A 17508-nucleotide genomic window follows, 5' to 3' on the forward strand; every position below is an offset into this window, starting at 1 on the left:
CCCATCACTGAGATTGACTCTCGAAGCATACTAAAATTCTTTGACTCTGAGCTATTTTGAAACTGTTTTCCTATTTCACATAATTGCCTTGCATTGGATAGTGGAACCATGTATGGTCACTGAGCTGAGAAACTAAATAGACCAAACCGCTAGCCATAGGCCAGAAAAACTAGGAACTTACTGTCTCACAGCAATTTTTCTCTCAGGCTCTTTTAAGTACTGGTGTAGTATTTGTTTATAAGATCTTCAGCTACAGAAGCAGTTGGGAAAAGCCTTAAAACCTAACACTAACATACCAAGAAACTCGGTTAACTTCACTTGGAAATAAAACATCTCTACAATTCTGATTTGGCTGTGTGGGAAATATGATTTGATGCATAAAACTTCCATTCCAGCCAGCTTTTAGGAAACATGTGTAATATGCAAAGTGAAATAAAATCCTTCTGTAGCTGTGAGAGTGGGATAGCTGGCCACGCTCCCCTTGTTTGCCATGTGGTGGTGAGGGCAAGGGAAAGATGCCTGCTGCCTGTGGTGGGCAAGGGAGCTAACCTCCCCCTTACCAACTGCAGCACTCATGGACCCTGCACCTGGCCTGGGCAGTACGATACCCTGTTGGGTGAGCCAGCCCCAATGTTGTGAGCATGGGAGAGCTGTCCCCATTACTCATCTGTCATGTGGTGGCATGGGAGGGGGAGAGATGCCCTCGTTCCTTCCCCTGCCCATCAACACTTGAGGCAGATGGGAGAGCTGGCCCTGCTATCGACTGCAGCACTCGGGAGAGTGGTCCCTCCACCTCGCCTGGCCCTGGAGGTATAGGTGTGGGAGATCAAACCCTGAGGATGCAAAAGCAGGAGAACAGGCCCCGCCCCTTGCTCATCACTGCTGCAGTGGTGAACTAGCCAGGGCAATGCTAGAGAGCTCACCCTGGTGGTGAGGATAGAGGAGAGCTGGTGGGCTGACCAACCCTGCAACTACAGGCCCAGAACCAGGGTTATGAGTTGGCCCACCCCAACATCCACCCCATCTGTGATCTGCTGGAGCAGGGACCAAGGGTTGGTCCTTCGGACGAGGGCTACAGGATCTCAACACAGGGAAGCAACAGGATGTCCAGGAAGAGTCCCAGTGAGGACTCAGTATCAATGGTGTATAGCAGAGACCAGGGGCCTAGAACCAGACCAATGATTCTTTTCAATGAATGCCTGCAATTTAAAAATGTATGGGTAAAGGGGATCACTGCATGACTCACTGTGTCACACTGTAGCTTCCATGACGAGATTTTCCCTTTCTCTCCTCCCCCCCACTTCTTTTTTCTGTTAAATTTTATTTTGTTTTATTATGGGGGGAGGAAGATAGGTGGGGTCGGGAGGCATGATGTGAAAGGCACAAAGAATAAATTAAAAGAAGGAAGAAAGATTCTTCTGTAGAAAGAACTCAACATTCACTATTTTTCTATATGGTTGGTATAATTCTGCATTAAAAACCCTATTTTAACCCCATACTATGGGAAATCTAGGCAGTTGCCTCAAATGGCAATATCAAAAGCACTTGTGTTTTATTTTGTGTGTTTTTCACTTTTTTTCATCTTTTTTAGGATGATGATGTTAGTAGTGGTAGCTGCTGCTACTGCTGCTGTTTTGAGACAGGGTCTTGCTATGTAGCCCAGGCTAGCCTGGAACTCCCAGTATTCTTGCCTCAACCACAGGCATGAAACATCATGCCTAACATTGGTTCTTTAGTTTCTATAGTCTATTTTTCAATTAAAATTTAGAGAAAAAACTTAACATGACCTCCAAAAAGTGGGCCTTGTAGAAATTCATTGCCACTAACATTTTTATGTATTTACCAACAAGTTCCTACACACATGGCAGATTTACCTTTCCTTTCAGAAAAACTCATGAGCTCAACAGTTAAAATTTACATAGAAACTATGATAGACTTAGACCACTTTGGTGACTTGATATTTAAACCACCTAAGTGAACAATTCTACATAGAGCAACAAAGATTTGTACTCATGTTCTGCCCATATTTTAGTAGGCTTAGTAATGACTTATACTTCCAGAATGTTCAACAGCTTTCAAAGCACTTTTGTGTACATTAAGACTTTTGGCAATTCTATACAGTAAAGTAAGGTACGTCCCCTTTCATATTCTCCATTTACAGATAAGAAAACTTAGAGAAATGGTGAAGAGATAGAGAGCTCGGTCAGAAAAGTGCTTCCTACACAAGCACAATAACCTGACTTTCATCCCTAGCACCCACATAAGAACATACACTCCCAGCCCTGAGGCAGAGGCAAAAGGATGCCTACAGCCTGCGGACTAGTCTAATCAGCAAGCCCCTGTTCGCAGTGAGAGACTCTGTCTCAAAAAACAAAGTGATGGCTCCTGAGGAATGACACCTAGGTTTGGCCTGTGGCCTTCACATGCACACATGTGCACACACATCCACATAAACATGCACATAGATGCACATGTAACAACAAGAAAACCTAGAGTGCTTTAATGATCTACTCAAGCAAGGTTGCAGAGCTAGAACTGGGCAGAGCTAGAGAGCAAGCATGGCAGCTTAGGGATTTTCCTATTACTAAAACAGTAGCTCCCAGTGCTGTCCCACACAGTAGTCCTAAAAGATGCCAGGCACTCAGTATGGCAGTGCTTCTCTACTAGGGTTCAGTGGGTCCTCTCTGTGGCTTCCAGGATCCACACATAACCAGGTATGGTGTTCCATGTCTATGTAGTACTAGCACTTGGGAGAAGGTAGAGGCAATAGGATCAAGAGTTTAGAGCAGCCCCAACTACACAGCAAGTTCAAGGCCAATCTGTGCTACATAATACCCAGTCTCAAAAATTACGTGTAGTTGATTCTAATGTGTGGCCTGATTGAGAATTGATGTACAAGAGCAATGTAGTCATTATTACAAAAAGAAAAGAGGAAAATGAAAAACTCTCAATCCTACTACCCAGTGATATTATTAATATTCTGATATATGTTTACTCTTTTATAATTATTAACTTTTTCCAAAGAAGAAATCAGACTATGCACTCTTTTGAAAGCTTTTTTTTTTCTTTTGGTTTGTCAAGACAGGGTTTCTCTGTGTAGCCTTGGCTGTCCTGGAACTCACTCTGTAGACCAGGCTGGCCTTGAACTCACAGAGATCCACCTGCCTCTACCTCCCAAGTGCTGGGGTTAAAGGCATATGCCACCACCACCTGGCTTGAAAGCTTTTTAAAATATAACTTATTGCAAACATCTTTCTAGTCTACTAAATATCCTTTGGCCATGTCATTTTATGATGACAAAGTCTTTTGTACTGTTTGGTACATATGCAAGTCCAAGATGTAATTAGTTCAGACACTTCATTCTGCATATGGAGTAATCTAAAGTAATCCAAAATTGTTTTGAGAACCCCCTCTCCTAGGCAACATTTCTTACAGATTTACTTTCTGAGTAATCCTTAAGGTAAATGAGCATTTAGGTAACGCCTCATGTTTGTGCGTATGTTTTAATTGTATGCTCTTCATCTTTTTGTACTAGGGTGCAGTACTAGCTGCTGTGTCGAGTCATAAATTCAACTCCTTCTACGGGGACCCTCCTGAAGAGTTGCCGGATTTCTCTGAAGACCCTACCTCCTCAGGTAATTGGGAACTTCATTCATTCACTTGTGTAAATCGCTTGGCATCTATCTTTTCTCATCCATTCTGAATAATCTTTGTGGGAATTTAGTCAAGTCCTCCCTCCAAGAGATTCTAAGGAACTTTGTCACCCACCAAATCCTACCTACCGTTGTCTGGTTCCTCTTTATTTGAATACCAAAGCTGTCCTCCCCAAATGCTTCCAAACCAACATTATACCAGTTTCTTTTTACCACACTACTTCTTCCCCTTTGTACACTCCAAACTCTACACTCCATGTCATCTACCCCAATGTCGTAATCAGACTCACTGGATCTTGATGATCATCTTCTCCCCCTGCAAAACCTTCTAATGTAAGATTTTCCCATGTCAACTACATGGAATCAGACTTGGGGACAGCACTGCTTGAAATTAAGTCTTTCCATGTAAAAGCTGTCTTGTGAGCTTTAAACAATTGCCAAGTTCTTCTCTCTGTAAAGTCTCTAACTCGTGTGTGCAAGTATTCAAGGAAGAAGCGCATAGAAGAGTTACCTGTTTTGATGAATGATACGTAAGTACTTCTGGGGCGGGGGGACCTGCTAGTGCTCACACAATCATTCTATAAAATGCTCACATTTACATCTGACCAGTGAGGTGTTCCCCAGGACCATTCACTAAAAATTTAAATGACCAATTTAGATGAAGAGTCATTAGAGTTCTTTTTTTTTATTTATTCTTCTCTCATACAATACATCCCTACCACACCCTCTCCTCCCTCCACTCCTCGCAGTCCTCCCCCCACACTTCCCCTCTCCCCCAGATCTACTGCTCCTCCATTTCCCTTCAAAAAAGAGCAGGCCTCCCAGTAATGTCAACTCAACAAGGCATAACAAAACACAATAAGAATAGGCACAAACCCTCACATCAAGGTTGGACAAGGCAACCCAGTAGGAGGAAATAGGTCCCACGAGCAGGCAAAGGAGTCAGAGACATCCCCTCTGCGCATATATATACAGAAAGAGGACCTAGCACAGACCCATCAGGCTCTGTGATTGCAGCTCCAGTCTCTGGGAGCCCCTATGAGCCTGCTTAGTTGATTCTGTAGACTGTGTTCTCCTGGTGTCCTCGACCCCTCTGGCCCCTACAATCCTCTCTTCCCCTCTAGTGAGGAATTCCCTGAGCTCCACCTGATGTTTGGCTGTGGGTCTCTGCATCTGTTTCCATCAGTTGCTGGGTGAAGCCTCTCTGATGACAATTGGACTAGACACTGATCTATGAGTATAGCAGAATAGCGTTAGGAATCATTTCATTGAATTTTTTTGTCAATAGTGTTTGGTTCTACACTAGGTCTCTAAGCTATCCAGCTTCTGGATCCTGGCTGTCCAGACAGTGTTGAGCATGGGCTCCCTCTCGTTTATTTACTTAACTCCTGAATTATATGTCATCTGGCCTCAGCTTTACTTCTGTTAGAGACAATTTTTATGTGGTTGAATTTGTCTTCTGATTTGGCTTTTACACATTTAAACTGGCTTCTTTAATATTTGTGTATGAGCATTAGAATCCAGGCTCAAGGCCCTTCCTTCCTACAGCATGAGTAGTATGTCCCAAAGTCAGCAATATGAGTGCTTTTTCCTTGGTGCATCTGGAAATGTCTGTCAGTGCTTATGCTTCTGCCCTCTCTTCATGTACATACGTGCACGTACCAGTCAGTATGTGCCTAGACCATATGCACAATGACAGGACTGAGTTTCCAGTCCAGCAGGTATGTGCTTCCTCCTTTTGATTTTTACCAATTGGGATATGAATCTTCCTCTTTTGAGTGAAGGTGATTTCCAAACACGTTCAGAATCTTAGAGAAGTGACTGGGGAGAAAGGCCAGAGGCTTCCTCTTGTGCTGCCTTAGAACGTGCCTGAGCCCTTCTGGTGCCCTGGGCTGGGGCATGGTTGTGACTATACACATGCACTGGATCAGGTCATCTCTGCCTTTTTTTCCCCCACTATATATATATTTTGTTCCTATCCCCTGGACAATTTTTAGAGCTTGAACATCTCTCTTCTGGCTTTCAGCATAGATTACAGTTGACCCTATTTAGGGAGAGTGGATCCAGGCATGGATTTTATTTCATATTTGTAATGACATGATAGAGTCACAACTTGTACTATATTTAGAATAAATTATCTCTTTGGGATTTGTGATCAATGTCTATACTATCACTTTCATCTTTTGAAATGGGCCTAGAAAACATTGTAGTCCTTGTAAATCACTTTGTAAACCTAATCTCCAGAATTTGCCTTTAATTAATATTTATGTCTGCCCACTGAGAATGTAATGAGGCCATAAGTGTTCTTTTTCTGGAAGAGTTGAAATTTTTTCTTTACAGAAAGAAATTATCTATATTCATAGACATGCTTATTTATATTAAATATATTTTATCACCTAGGTTTTCCCTTCTTTCAGTACAATCTTTAAGTGGTTTGGTTGAACAGTCTTTTAGTACAGTACTTTAACTTCTTCACCATCTTGCAGGCTACCTCAAGGTCTCACCTTCATTGTTCACAATGGAACATTCCGTTTTGACTTCCCTTTCCTGCATTCTCACCTTCTTACATTCTTTTCTTCTCTCTCCTTGTCTTTACTTTCTTTAATTCTGGGAACTTCATGATCTTCTAAGCAGTGTGTATTTTAAATGGCCACAGTAAATATCTGTAAAGGATTTTTTTTTCAGTGATGCTATCTGGGTGCTACAAACAAAAAGTAGAAGAATTAAAATCTAAATGTAAATCACTACCCTAAATGAAGAGGAAATTTTTATGTAGTCAGAAGTCAAAAGCAAAGGAGGTGTTTAAAGAAAAGTGTAACATTTTCCTTCACGCTTCACATAGCTATCAGAAATTATTCATCCATTTCTAAAATTAATTTTTAATACTAAGCCTTTTTGAGGCAGGCATTCTGCCCTAATCAACATTGCTGACCAAGCAGCCATCTGCCCACCCATGTCGTCTCTGCAGCCTGCACTAGTGCGTCAGCCGCAGAGAGCCATTTGTGTGTCTTATCTAGACTCAGATAGAGCTGTGCACTTCTGTAAATGAGAACATCTACAGTTGTTTTTCATTGCTTCCATCTCATTTTTAGTATTTTCATTAATTTTCAAACCCAAAGTCTTCCCTGTTTATCCTTATACTTGTTTATTTTAAATTCCCAAAGTCACCCTTTCCTCTGTCTTTCTGTTTCAATTTGAACGGGTTTGTTTTACACTACAAAACCGGAAGCATTTTTTTGTGATTACCAGCAAGTGCATCCAAGCCCAAGACAAGAGAGAGAGAAGTGACTTCAGAACCTCTATGTAGGGTGGTGCTGGGGGTGGGCACGCAGAGCTGGGAAGACAGAGAACGGTATTTCACCAGCTGCCCATTCTTTACACAGATTGTCTTTGTCTTCTACCTTACAGAATACCTTTTCTATTCTTATGAAATGATAGGTAAAAATAAGCCTAACAAAAGTAATAATTGGCAATCCCAATTTTGTCTCCCAAAAGTTCTTAAAATTCTCTCTACCACATCTGAAGTTTGAGGACAGTGACTAAAGCTGCTTGCCCACAAAATACAGCACGTTATTTCCTTAAATTAAAATGTATTGTTGTGATGAGTATGTATTTGAAAAACTGTATTTAAAATCACAGTTTAAAAATTAATCAGCTTCCTAACCTGTCATCCAAAGAAAATTGGAGATGTTTAAGTGTGTCGTAATGTAAAACAATTTTTTTCTGAGAAATGCTTTTCTATTTTGATTATTGAACTTCATTCATTATGCATTTACTAGATTCACTAAGTTTAATCTTATGGTAAACAGTATCTTGTTGCTTTGTTACTTAATTCAAAGGAGAGATAGTCTGTTCTCATATTCCAAAGCAAAGAACTAAGAACTAGATCTCAGTAATGGATGTCTGAAATTTGGAGGGGTGGCTGGGAGGCTGTGCTTGGGGCTTATGTAGCGGGCCCGACTGTGGCCTGATGACCTGCTTGCTCTAAAACCATGTTTGTCCTTTGTCCGTATGCTGCCTTCCTCCTAGGACTTCTAGCAGCAGAAAGTAGGTATCCCTTTGTTTTCCTCTAAGGTTTATCTTTATGCAAAAGTGTTTGGCTTTGCATGGTTCATAATTGGCTTGACTTTTTCCGTGGCTGTTTGTGTTTAGATGTTTAAATGTGAATTTTAACACTGTCTGACCATAAAATGAGAACTGGTATATATTGATTTCCTGAGGCATTGTTATTCAACTTAATTTCTCATTTCTTTCAAAAGTCGGGGGAGGGGGGGCAGAGTTAAATTTTCAACCATACTTAATATTATTTCACACGTGAATTTCAAACACAAATATATTCATTCTGGGGGAAAAAGATAACATTTTATTTCAAAGTTGGCTTTAAAGAAAACTTTTAGGGTAAGTGAGTCTTTTTTTGACAGTTTCATTACACATAAGTGGGTTTTCTTGCTGATACAGAGTCCATTCTGAGTTTATCAATGTTGGGCTGTGAAGTAAGCCCTGAACTCATGCGTTTTAACAACTTCACCATCAGAGGGACTTGAAGGCATAGAGGTACACTGGTACAACCCTAGCACTCAGGAGACTGACTCAGGAAGGTCACAAGTTGGAGATCAGTCTGAACTATGTAGTGAGGCCCTGTCTCAAAAAAATAAATAACAAAGAAGAGTAATGACGTGTATACCTTAATTGCCAAAAAGAAAATGTAATCTGAATATGTGAAAAAATAATCTGTAAGAAATATGCACATATATGTAAGACTGAGACAGTCCAGATAAAGTGGGTAGATTCCATCAATGTCAGTACTCAAAATGCAAAATAAAACTTTACCTCAAAGTGATGCTTACTAAAGGAAAGTAAATAAGAGACAAAGATAAATTAGAAAATCTGAGTGCTAGCAATTAAATTCATTGTCACTTTTGTTGCATTTGATATTTATAGCTAAATTTGCAGCCAATGAAAAATCTCACCATATACTCGTGGTCTGTGGCTGAGTACTGAATTGCCTCATCTTCCTCACAACACCTGAGGATCAGAAGTAGGGGCATGGCTTTGCTAAGTGCCTCTGCCTCCACATCTCTTGTGATGGCACTCCAGAGCTGCCATCCCCCCTTCGAAGGCAATGACTATAGGTGAAATCTTTCAAACTCACCCAGTGGTTAGTAGAAAATTTCTCTTCCTCTCTGGCTGTGGCCTTGTCTACAAGGCTGTTCACAACGTGGCAGCTTGCTGCCCCAACACAAATGACTAAAGAGAAGGCAAGAGTTGTTCCCTTGTATTCCCAAGACAGAGAACAATTTTTTAACTTTGCCACAGAAGTGACATTCTATATGCTCAGTCCCCATGCCAGGAGAAGGAGTTGATCACAATCGGTAGGAATAGCAGGGGACAGGATCTTAGGGGGTCCAGAGGCTACCTATATATCCATGCTGGTGGCTATAAAAATGAAAATCAAGCAAGCAAGCAATCGCTTCCTCCCTTCTTCTCTCCTCTTTCCTCTTTCCTCTCTCACTGTCCTTTTTAACCAGCCACACCTATTATCAAAATTGAGGATGAGCATCGTATGAGTCATCCTTACCAATCTGTGTAAAACTTTACACAAATGGGCATTTAAGGGCTAGCAGAATATTGTTAAAGTACTTTGAAAAAATAGTGCTCAAAAAATGTTGCTACTTATGCCTACTGTCTCATGCCTTTAATCCCAGCACTCAGGAGGCAGAGGCAGACAGATCTCTGTGAGTTCAAGGCCAGCCTGGTCTACAAAGTGAGCTCCAGGACAGCCAGAGCTGCATAGTGACACCCTGTCACCAAAAATAAAAATAAAAAAAGAAAGAAAGAATATTACTACTTGGAAACAGACTATTTTAATAAACATGATGTCACTGGAATTGTAGCAGTGAATAATGATGAAATATATATGTAGAGTTCCTTAAGAAACTTAAGCTAATACATTTTTGAGGTACCTATACCATAATCTACACATAAAAAATCTGAGACATTTATTCTCTTATACAAGTTTTCACAACTGGAATTGGATATAGTACACATGCCAGAGTTCAAAATACAGTTTCCGTTGTGGAATTTACTATTGCTTATAGCTTGATTAAAAGCCTGGATTTGCTTTGTGCATTGAAAATAAAAGTTGTTGGCTAGAGGATGGGGGTGAGAAGAGACAGGCTACAGTTAGACAGGGGGGATATTTTTTGAGTGATGACAATGTACATTTAAATTGGTGAATTTAACTTAATAAAGTACACTTTTGAGTAAGAAAAAGCTTTTTGAGACCAGGTCTCACTATGTAGCCCTGGCTGGCCTTGAACTCACAGAGATCTGCCTTCCTCTGTCTCCTGAGTTACGGCATTAAAGACATGTGCCACCAAACCTGGCAAAACAAAATTTTTAAACATATTGCTTAGCCAGGGACAGGGTTCACACCTATAATCCCAGCACTGAAGGAAGATGAGACCTGATAATCATAACTTCAAGGCCAGCCTGAGCTACATAATGAGATCCTGTCTTTAAAAAGGTATCATGTTTGCAAGGGAGAGGTTTTTATTGGGTGATGAGAGTATGTGTACAGAGGTACAGTGTTGTGTTAATGAGCCACTCATGAACTAGGCAATAGAAGGTATTGCTTCCCCTTCAGAAGTGAGCTGCATTCACATGCTTCATTTGCCAGTGTTAGCAAGTTGCATAGCTATACATGTATACAAGAAATGCACACAGATCTTTCTTGAAATAACTGCCATGTAAACATTGGAACACCAAAGCCGATTTAAAGTTTGTCTGGCGAAGAACTGAAATCTGCTGAACTGTTTAAGAGAGAAGTGATTGGTGTTAGCCACTCTGCCGCTTACTTTGGCATGAATGAGAAATACACTGAATTGCCAGATGGATAGCTGGGCTACATGTGATAGAGCAGTACAGCAAGCTGGTAACAACTCTGTGGGCTGGGTGCTTGTCGGCCTTCCTGCCTGTTTGGAATTGGTCATAGCTGGCTATGTGGGGGGAAAGGTTTTAAGAGGAATTCAGCCTACATTGACGCTGAGAACTGCTTAGTTTAAACATTTTTCTGTTTCTTTTTCTGTTGTCCTTTTTGGTTTATTTTTACTTGGTAATTTTTTTGTGAGACTTTTCCACTCTTGAAATAAAACTGTTCTGGATCTAAAGCTTTTGTTGACCTTAAAAATATATTCCTCTTTAAATACATAGGCCTAGAAAACATTTTTAAAGTAGTTGACTATTTAAGCTATTTTGACTATTGTTTCATAATAGCAACAGAAGACTTTTCAGAAAAACATTTTTAGAAGTGAGATTCTTTTGAAAAATAGAAATGTTGAAAATTCAAGTGTATGATTTTCAACCTGAATTTTTAGAAACACACTTGATTACTGAATGAATTGTGTAAAATATTATCCTAAGCCAGGATATAATTGCTTTTAGTAAATTTATCAGTGTAAAAGTTTGGACCAAATACTAGAAAAGAACCTTATATGGTAAATGCAAATGAGATTAAAAAGAGACTAGAAATTGGAAAGCATGGCATTACTGAACATGTGATCTGGGTGCATTGCTGAGGTACTATGTGGTTTGAAGTTACAGAGGGACCCCTGGAACAGGGGTCACAGGTGGGTGCTAGGATTCATTCCTCTGCTCCCCATCTGAGAGTGGCCCTTGGATAGGTTATCAAACCCTGATAAGCCTCCTGTTTTTCAAATATAAAGTATTTGCCTGCACAACAGGGTTATTGTAAAATCACATAAGATAGCAAGGATAAAAATACAAATTACCATACATGTGTTGGTATGGAAATAATTTCCACTGTGATTTTTATCTGGGCATGCTATCTCATACCTGTAAGCCCATCTCTTGGGAGACTGAGATAAGAAGATCAAGAATTTGAGGCCAGCCTGAGCTACACAGTAAGACTCTGTCTCCAAACAATAAAATGTTTTCTGTGGATAAATCTTCTATTTTAATACTTAACTCTAAGTTCTTGAAAATTTGTTTAGAAAAAATACTTTTAATCAAGGATCCTTGATAAAGAAAGCATCCTTTTGAAACACACACTCTACAAAGTGCAGCCCAGAATACAAAAGCAACTAGGATGCCCGCGGCTATGCCATTAGATAGCTGTCTCCTAGGGAGAACTTGGGGACCACTTATTGGCTGATTGACTTTTTTAAGGCAGGTAGACATTTACTCCAGGATTTTATAGGAAAAGCATCATTTTCAATCTTTGAAAAGAGTAGCTAGTTCCTATATGACAATATTGATCTATAAAATGAATACTAGTAACAGCTTAATAATCTGTGTGTGTAATTACCACTAGTGCCTGTATTTAAAATCTGAAGCAATAACAATAAGGAAGCCCTACCAAAATCTTTGTGTCAATTTAGTTTTTAACTAGGTTTATTGATTTTATTTTATTGAATGTTTTGCGCCTCTCTCTCTCTCTCTCTCTCTCTCTCTCTCTCTCTCTCTCGTGTGTGGGTGTGGGTGTGTGCGTGCCTGCGTGTGTGTGTGGTGTGTGGGTGTGTGTGTGGGTGTGTACCGCATGTGTGTCTGGTGCCCTTGAAGATCAGAAGAAGCATCAGATCCCCTAGAGCTGGAGTTACAGATGGTTGTGAGCCACGCTGTGGCTGCTGGGAATCAAACCTGGGTCCTCTGCAAGTGTAACCACTGCTTTTAGCCACTAGCCACCTCTCCAGCCCCAGGTTAATTTATTTTGTTACCTTTTTTCTTTCATTGAAAAACTGTGGGCCTTTTAGATGGGCTTGGTACTTGATTAGAGATACTAGTTGTACACTTCTGTCAGACCCAAAATGTATTTTTGAAAGAAAGAACAAGACTTCAGACCACAATGGTACAAGCAGAGCTAGAGGATCTCTTACAAGTTCTAGGCCATCCAGGGCTACATAGTGAGACCCTGTCTCCAAAAAAACAAAACCAAAACCAAAGCACAAACAGAAATAAACAAGTAATAAGACTAGAATAGGTTCTTTAAAAAGAAGCTATTGAAATGGTCACGGTTTGGGATGGAGTGTAGCTCAGTAAAAGAGTATCTGCCAGCCATGACTGTGGCCTTGGCTTCAGTCCCCAGCTCTGAGAATAATAATAATAATAATAATAATAATAATAATAATAATAATTAACAACAGTGGCCAAAGGTGAAGAAAAGATTTTAAAATTAGAGCAAAACCATTTATTCGATTTGAAAAATGAAAGAAAAACTAAATGAAACAATTCTCCTCATAATTACAGACACTTAAAATTAGGGGCCTTTTTCAGACCTGTAAGTAGCTGAGTACTTGAGTACAACTGGGAAAATGTTCCCTTTTATGAGAGGGAGTACTTCAAATGAATTCTGTTTGTGTACAAGCTTTGACTATAAGTCACTCCAGAAACGACAGATAAAGAGATTTAATAGACCACTGGAGACCATGGAAATGCAAGCTAACAGATTTCTTCGATGTTTTCAGAAAGACATCTGTCCAGCAGCCCCATCAGCAGATACATCCCCTGGTTAAGGCAAGGACTCATCCTCCTTTTCCTTTCCAACCCTGTCCCAGGATCATTCACTTCTAGGTGTAGTTGGCCTCTTGCATACACCAATCTGAGACTCCTTGAGGCTCGAGAGCATAGTTCTGTTTTCCTTAAAGCCCTTCTCTAGCACCTGGCACAAAGGAGAAACTTTCACTTCAGTAAGGCACTTAGTTGTGGGCTAATGCAATAGGGTCAAGTTCTTTTCCAGCCTCCATATCTATGCATGAACCATAACTGTTCAAGTTTCCTCTGGGCTTCCTAGCACAGCCAATTAGTGTAGTAAGTCAGGCAAAGCATAGATTTGGAAGCTAGACAAGGCCAGACCTGAGCACTAGTTCTATCACTTCCTAGCTGGAACCTTCTGAAAGCAGATCTCCTATCTAGAAAGATGGAATGATGTCTGCCGTTATGTGTTGGCAAATAATAGAAACTAAAGAATTAGGAGCTACTGTTATTATGAATTTTCTTTTTAATTTATTTTTATTATTTTAATTAAATGTATATGGAGGGAGGGTATATCCCATGAGTACAGGTACCCACAGAGGTCAGAGGCATCAAATCTCCGTAGAGCTGGAGTTACAGGCAATTGTGAGCTAGGAATTGAGCCTGGATCCTCTGCAAGAGCAGCAGGTGATCATAACCACCAAGCCATCTCTTCAGTATACAGCTTGTAGACATTGTAAAATAAATGACAGATAATAATAACAATAAATAACATAATAAAATAAATAAAGACCTGCCTTGGAGATTTTATTACTCTTTTTAAAAGAGGAATAAACAAAAGTCCAGTAGGTAAGTCATGGAATGTGCTGACAGGACAAGAATGTCACAGGTACTTGGGGAGTTCACAGATCAACCAGTGATATATACCCTGTTCAGGTACAAGCAGAATTGCTTTCCAATCATCGGCCTGGCCATCTTAGTATTCACTTAGTACATTTTGTTTTAATCTTATTAGTAAGCTGCTATAGTGTGTGTGTGTGTGTGTGTGTGTGTGTGTGTGTGTGTGTGTGTGTGTGTATTAGCACAATAATTACTAAAATGAGTGAACAGAAATGATAACTAGGTTTTGTGTTATCTGCTGATTTTAAGTATACAAAAAGACTATTTCCTTAATATTTTTATTGTTTTAGTTTCATAAGTTCAGGACTTTAGAACTGATTTTAATAATTTGATAACCCCAGTATCATTTAATTCTGCTAATAATGATATGCTTTAGGGAATTCGAGATTCATAGAAACATGGGGACTAATTTTTCCTACATGTTCTCTTAACTTTCCAGATCCTTCAGTAAGGATGGATAAAGCTGGTTTTGTGCTTGTGCTACTTTACAGGGTTTTGTTGTTGTTGTACTGTTCTTTGAGAGTTTTGTTTGTTTGTTGCTCCAGTGAGCAAAGTAAAAATCCTGAGAGCAGGTAAAAGGCAATAGATTGTGTCCATACATCTTCAGGAGCAGCAGGGGCAATGAGGACTGATTTCTACCTTGGACCTTTTTATCCCATTCAACATCTACTTAATGTTTGTGGTGAAAATCTCGGTAGCCTGACAGGCAGAAATTATCCAAAAGTGCCATTAGTTATTTCTCAGCAAATAAATGGTCAAATTGGCATATTCATACCATGGACTACAACTCAGCAGCAAAGAGGAACAAACTGGATGACTGCAGAGAAGTAGGCTAGCTTTAGAAAAAGAGCCAATCTCCAATGGTTATATGCTATGTGATTGCATTTAGATAACATCCCTAAAATGGCGAATTATGGAAGTGGAGAACAGATTGGTAGTTGTCAGGGCTTGGAGAGAGCAGAATGGGAGGCAAATGATGGCTCTAAGACATCATGAAGGCTCCTTGTGGGGATGGATGTTTTGTAGCTTCTTGTACCTGTCATCATCCTGACTGTGGTATCTAGTAAGGTTTTGTCATATGATACTATTGGAGGAAACTGGATAAACTTTGATCTTTGTGTCATTTTTTTACATTTATAACTGTCCTAAAATAAAGATAATTTTTTTAATAGCCACAGTAATTTCCATGTGGATAGCCACATGATTTGTGACTTAAATACAAAAACTTTAATGTAGCTAGTGCTATGAAAATCAGTAGCTTAGTTAGCAACTTGTTTTTGCTATTGTAGAAACCGTGGGTCATATGGACAAGAACAGGATGAACTAAGTAGGGAAATGAGAGCAACTGTTACACTTCTGGTGTATTTAGTTCTAATTTTTCCACTCTGTGTGTATGTGTGTATGTGTGTCTATCTGTCTGTCTGTCTGTCTGGTTTTTTTTAACCATAATTAAGAAATATGTTACATGGTTTTGTGTTCTTTTCTAAAGTTTATATCATGAGAATTTTCCTATATCTTGACCTTTTTTTTCCAAAATAATTTTTATTCCGCTATATATTTCATTATGTGAACATCCTATAATTTACATAATCATTATCTATTAGATTTAACTTCCATTTATCTGACAAATATCCTTATAGAGAATCTTCTTATTTTTCTCTCTAAGGAAGATTTTTGCACATGAAATTAGCAAATTAAAACACATTAGCACTTAAGGTTTCTTGACGTGTGTTGCCAGATTACCTTCTAGGGAATAACCCTGATTTACATTCTCACCAATAAGCGCATTGTAACAGATGGGATCGGAGACAAGAAGAACTAGAAATGGTTCCTAAAGAATATTCCACTTTTGTCTGAAACAGGCTTTGTCAAACTCAGCACTGACATTTGGGGTCAGTAACTCTTTGTTGTAGGGTGCTATCCTAGACCTCTGGGATATTCAGTACCATCCCTAGCCTCTACTACCACAGGCCAATAGTCACCCTCCCTTCTGCTGTTTGTGACAACCCAAAATAGCCCCATACACTAAGAAATGCACCCTTGGAGAGCAAAATCCAAATCCCCCACTCAGCTGAGGACCACTGATCTGAAGACTTAACTATGAGTGGAGCACTTATTCTTAGACTTTCTGAGTATATACAAATGTGCTGATACCTCTTGGGATTCTTTTTATAGACTGTATGTTTGCATATTGCCTGTAGAGTAAAACAAGTTGATTGGTTCTTTAAGGCTGTGTAGATGATTTTAATATTGCTCATATGTATCTTTCACTAATGATACCTGCCTAGTGTGCTGAGCATGGGGAAATGTAGGGAAACTGATAACACTTCCATTCTCTTTGCCCTACAAAACAGCTTTCCTAAAAACTGCATGTGGTATTTGGATGTGTCCATTATGTATATGCCTGTTTGTCTACCAGCCCTTTGTCTTGGGGTCTGTATAAGGTCCTGAGACAATGAGAATGACTTTGGTTCTCTTGACTCCATATATAAATTTTTAAAAGGAATAAATTGACTGAGGTCTTTGCTAACTAAAACTATAAAAAAAAAAATCCAAGCTTATTTTAAGTAGTGAGAGCTCTCAACTGATAGATAGTCTGTGCCTCTTATCCATAGTCGACTGTTCTCCTGTTCTTGATAGAATGCTTCCTGGGAAAGGCCCAGCTGTGTTGTTTCTGTAATGTTGCAAATGCCTTGTGGTCCTCATACCCTTACTGTCCAGCTGATGTCTAACTTGCTACACCCAGATCTTCTGTCATAGTAGCCCAGTTATGTTGACAGAGTGCTTTGATTTAAATATGCAAGCTTAAGTTCACTTTCAAAAACAAAAGACACAGATCCATTGTTGAGAACGTAAACACTCAAGATATTCTGCCCTTAAATGATATAAAGCACATTTAAGCCTCTCCTTCATAAGAACACAAGCCTTCTGAGTTCTGAAGCTCGTTGTTATTAAATGCAAGCTTAAGGTTGCAAGCTAGTGTAACATTGATGGTGTACTAGCAGTTTCTTTTCCATTTCACCCCGCCCCCCACAGGAGCCGTCTCTCAGGTGCTGGACAGCCTGGAAGAGATCCACGCACTTACAGACTGCAGTGAAAAGGACCTAGATTTTCTACACAGTGTTTTCCAGGATCAGCATCTTCACACACTGCTAGATGTAAGTCTTGTCTTTTTAGTTTTCTTGTTTGGAGAACATTTAGTAGTTAGCAAACCTTTTTACTTTATAAGGATTCACAGATCTCTATCTTAGCACTCCATTTTCAATTTCTTTGGATCTGTGAAAAATGGGGCAAACTATATAGTATAGATTACAAGCTAAAAAAAGTATATGTGAAGTACAATGCTAGCCAGCCACAATGGGGAAATTATATGTGCTTATATTTATAAATAATGTGTGCATGCAAGTGATAAGTTTTTTTAAAGTGTAGCACAACCCTAATTTACCAAGGTATTTTTTATTTCTAT

The 17508-nt window shown here is 39.5% G+C and overlaps 1 protein-coding gene across 12 annotated transcripts in view; it reads left to right on the plus strand.

The window, feature by feature from the left end:
• The window catches only part of Cask (calcium/calmodulin dependent serine protein kinase), a 341951-nt gene that overhangs the window by 246366 nt on the left and 78077 nt on the right, over positions 1–17508 (plus strand). For 8 of the 12 annotated variants that reach the window (XM_028875901.2, XM_028875900.2, XM_028875905.2 and 5 more), the window contains exons 10-12: positions 3536–3635; positions 7683–7700; positions 17079–17200. In XM_028875901.2, the coding sequence (XP_028731734.1) occupies positions 3536–3635; positions 7683–7700; positions 17079–17200 (240 nt within the window). The remainder of the gene's footprint in view (positions 1–3535; positions 3636–7682; positions 7701–17078; positions 17201–17508) is intronic. The other 4 variants (XM_028875903.2, XM_028875911.2, XM_028875906.2 and 1 more) reach the window with 1 other exon arrangement.

This window comes from Peromyscus leucopus, chromosome X (assembly GCF_004664715.2).
Source record: "Peromyscus leucopus breed LL Stock chromosome X, UCI_PerLeu_2.1, whole genome shotgun sequence".
Lineage (NCBI taxonomy): Eukaryota > Metazoa > Chordata > Mammalia > Rodentia > Cricetidae > Peromyscus > Peromyscus leucopus.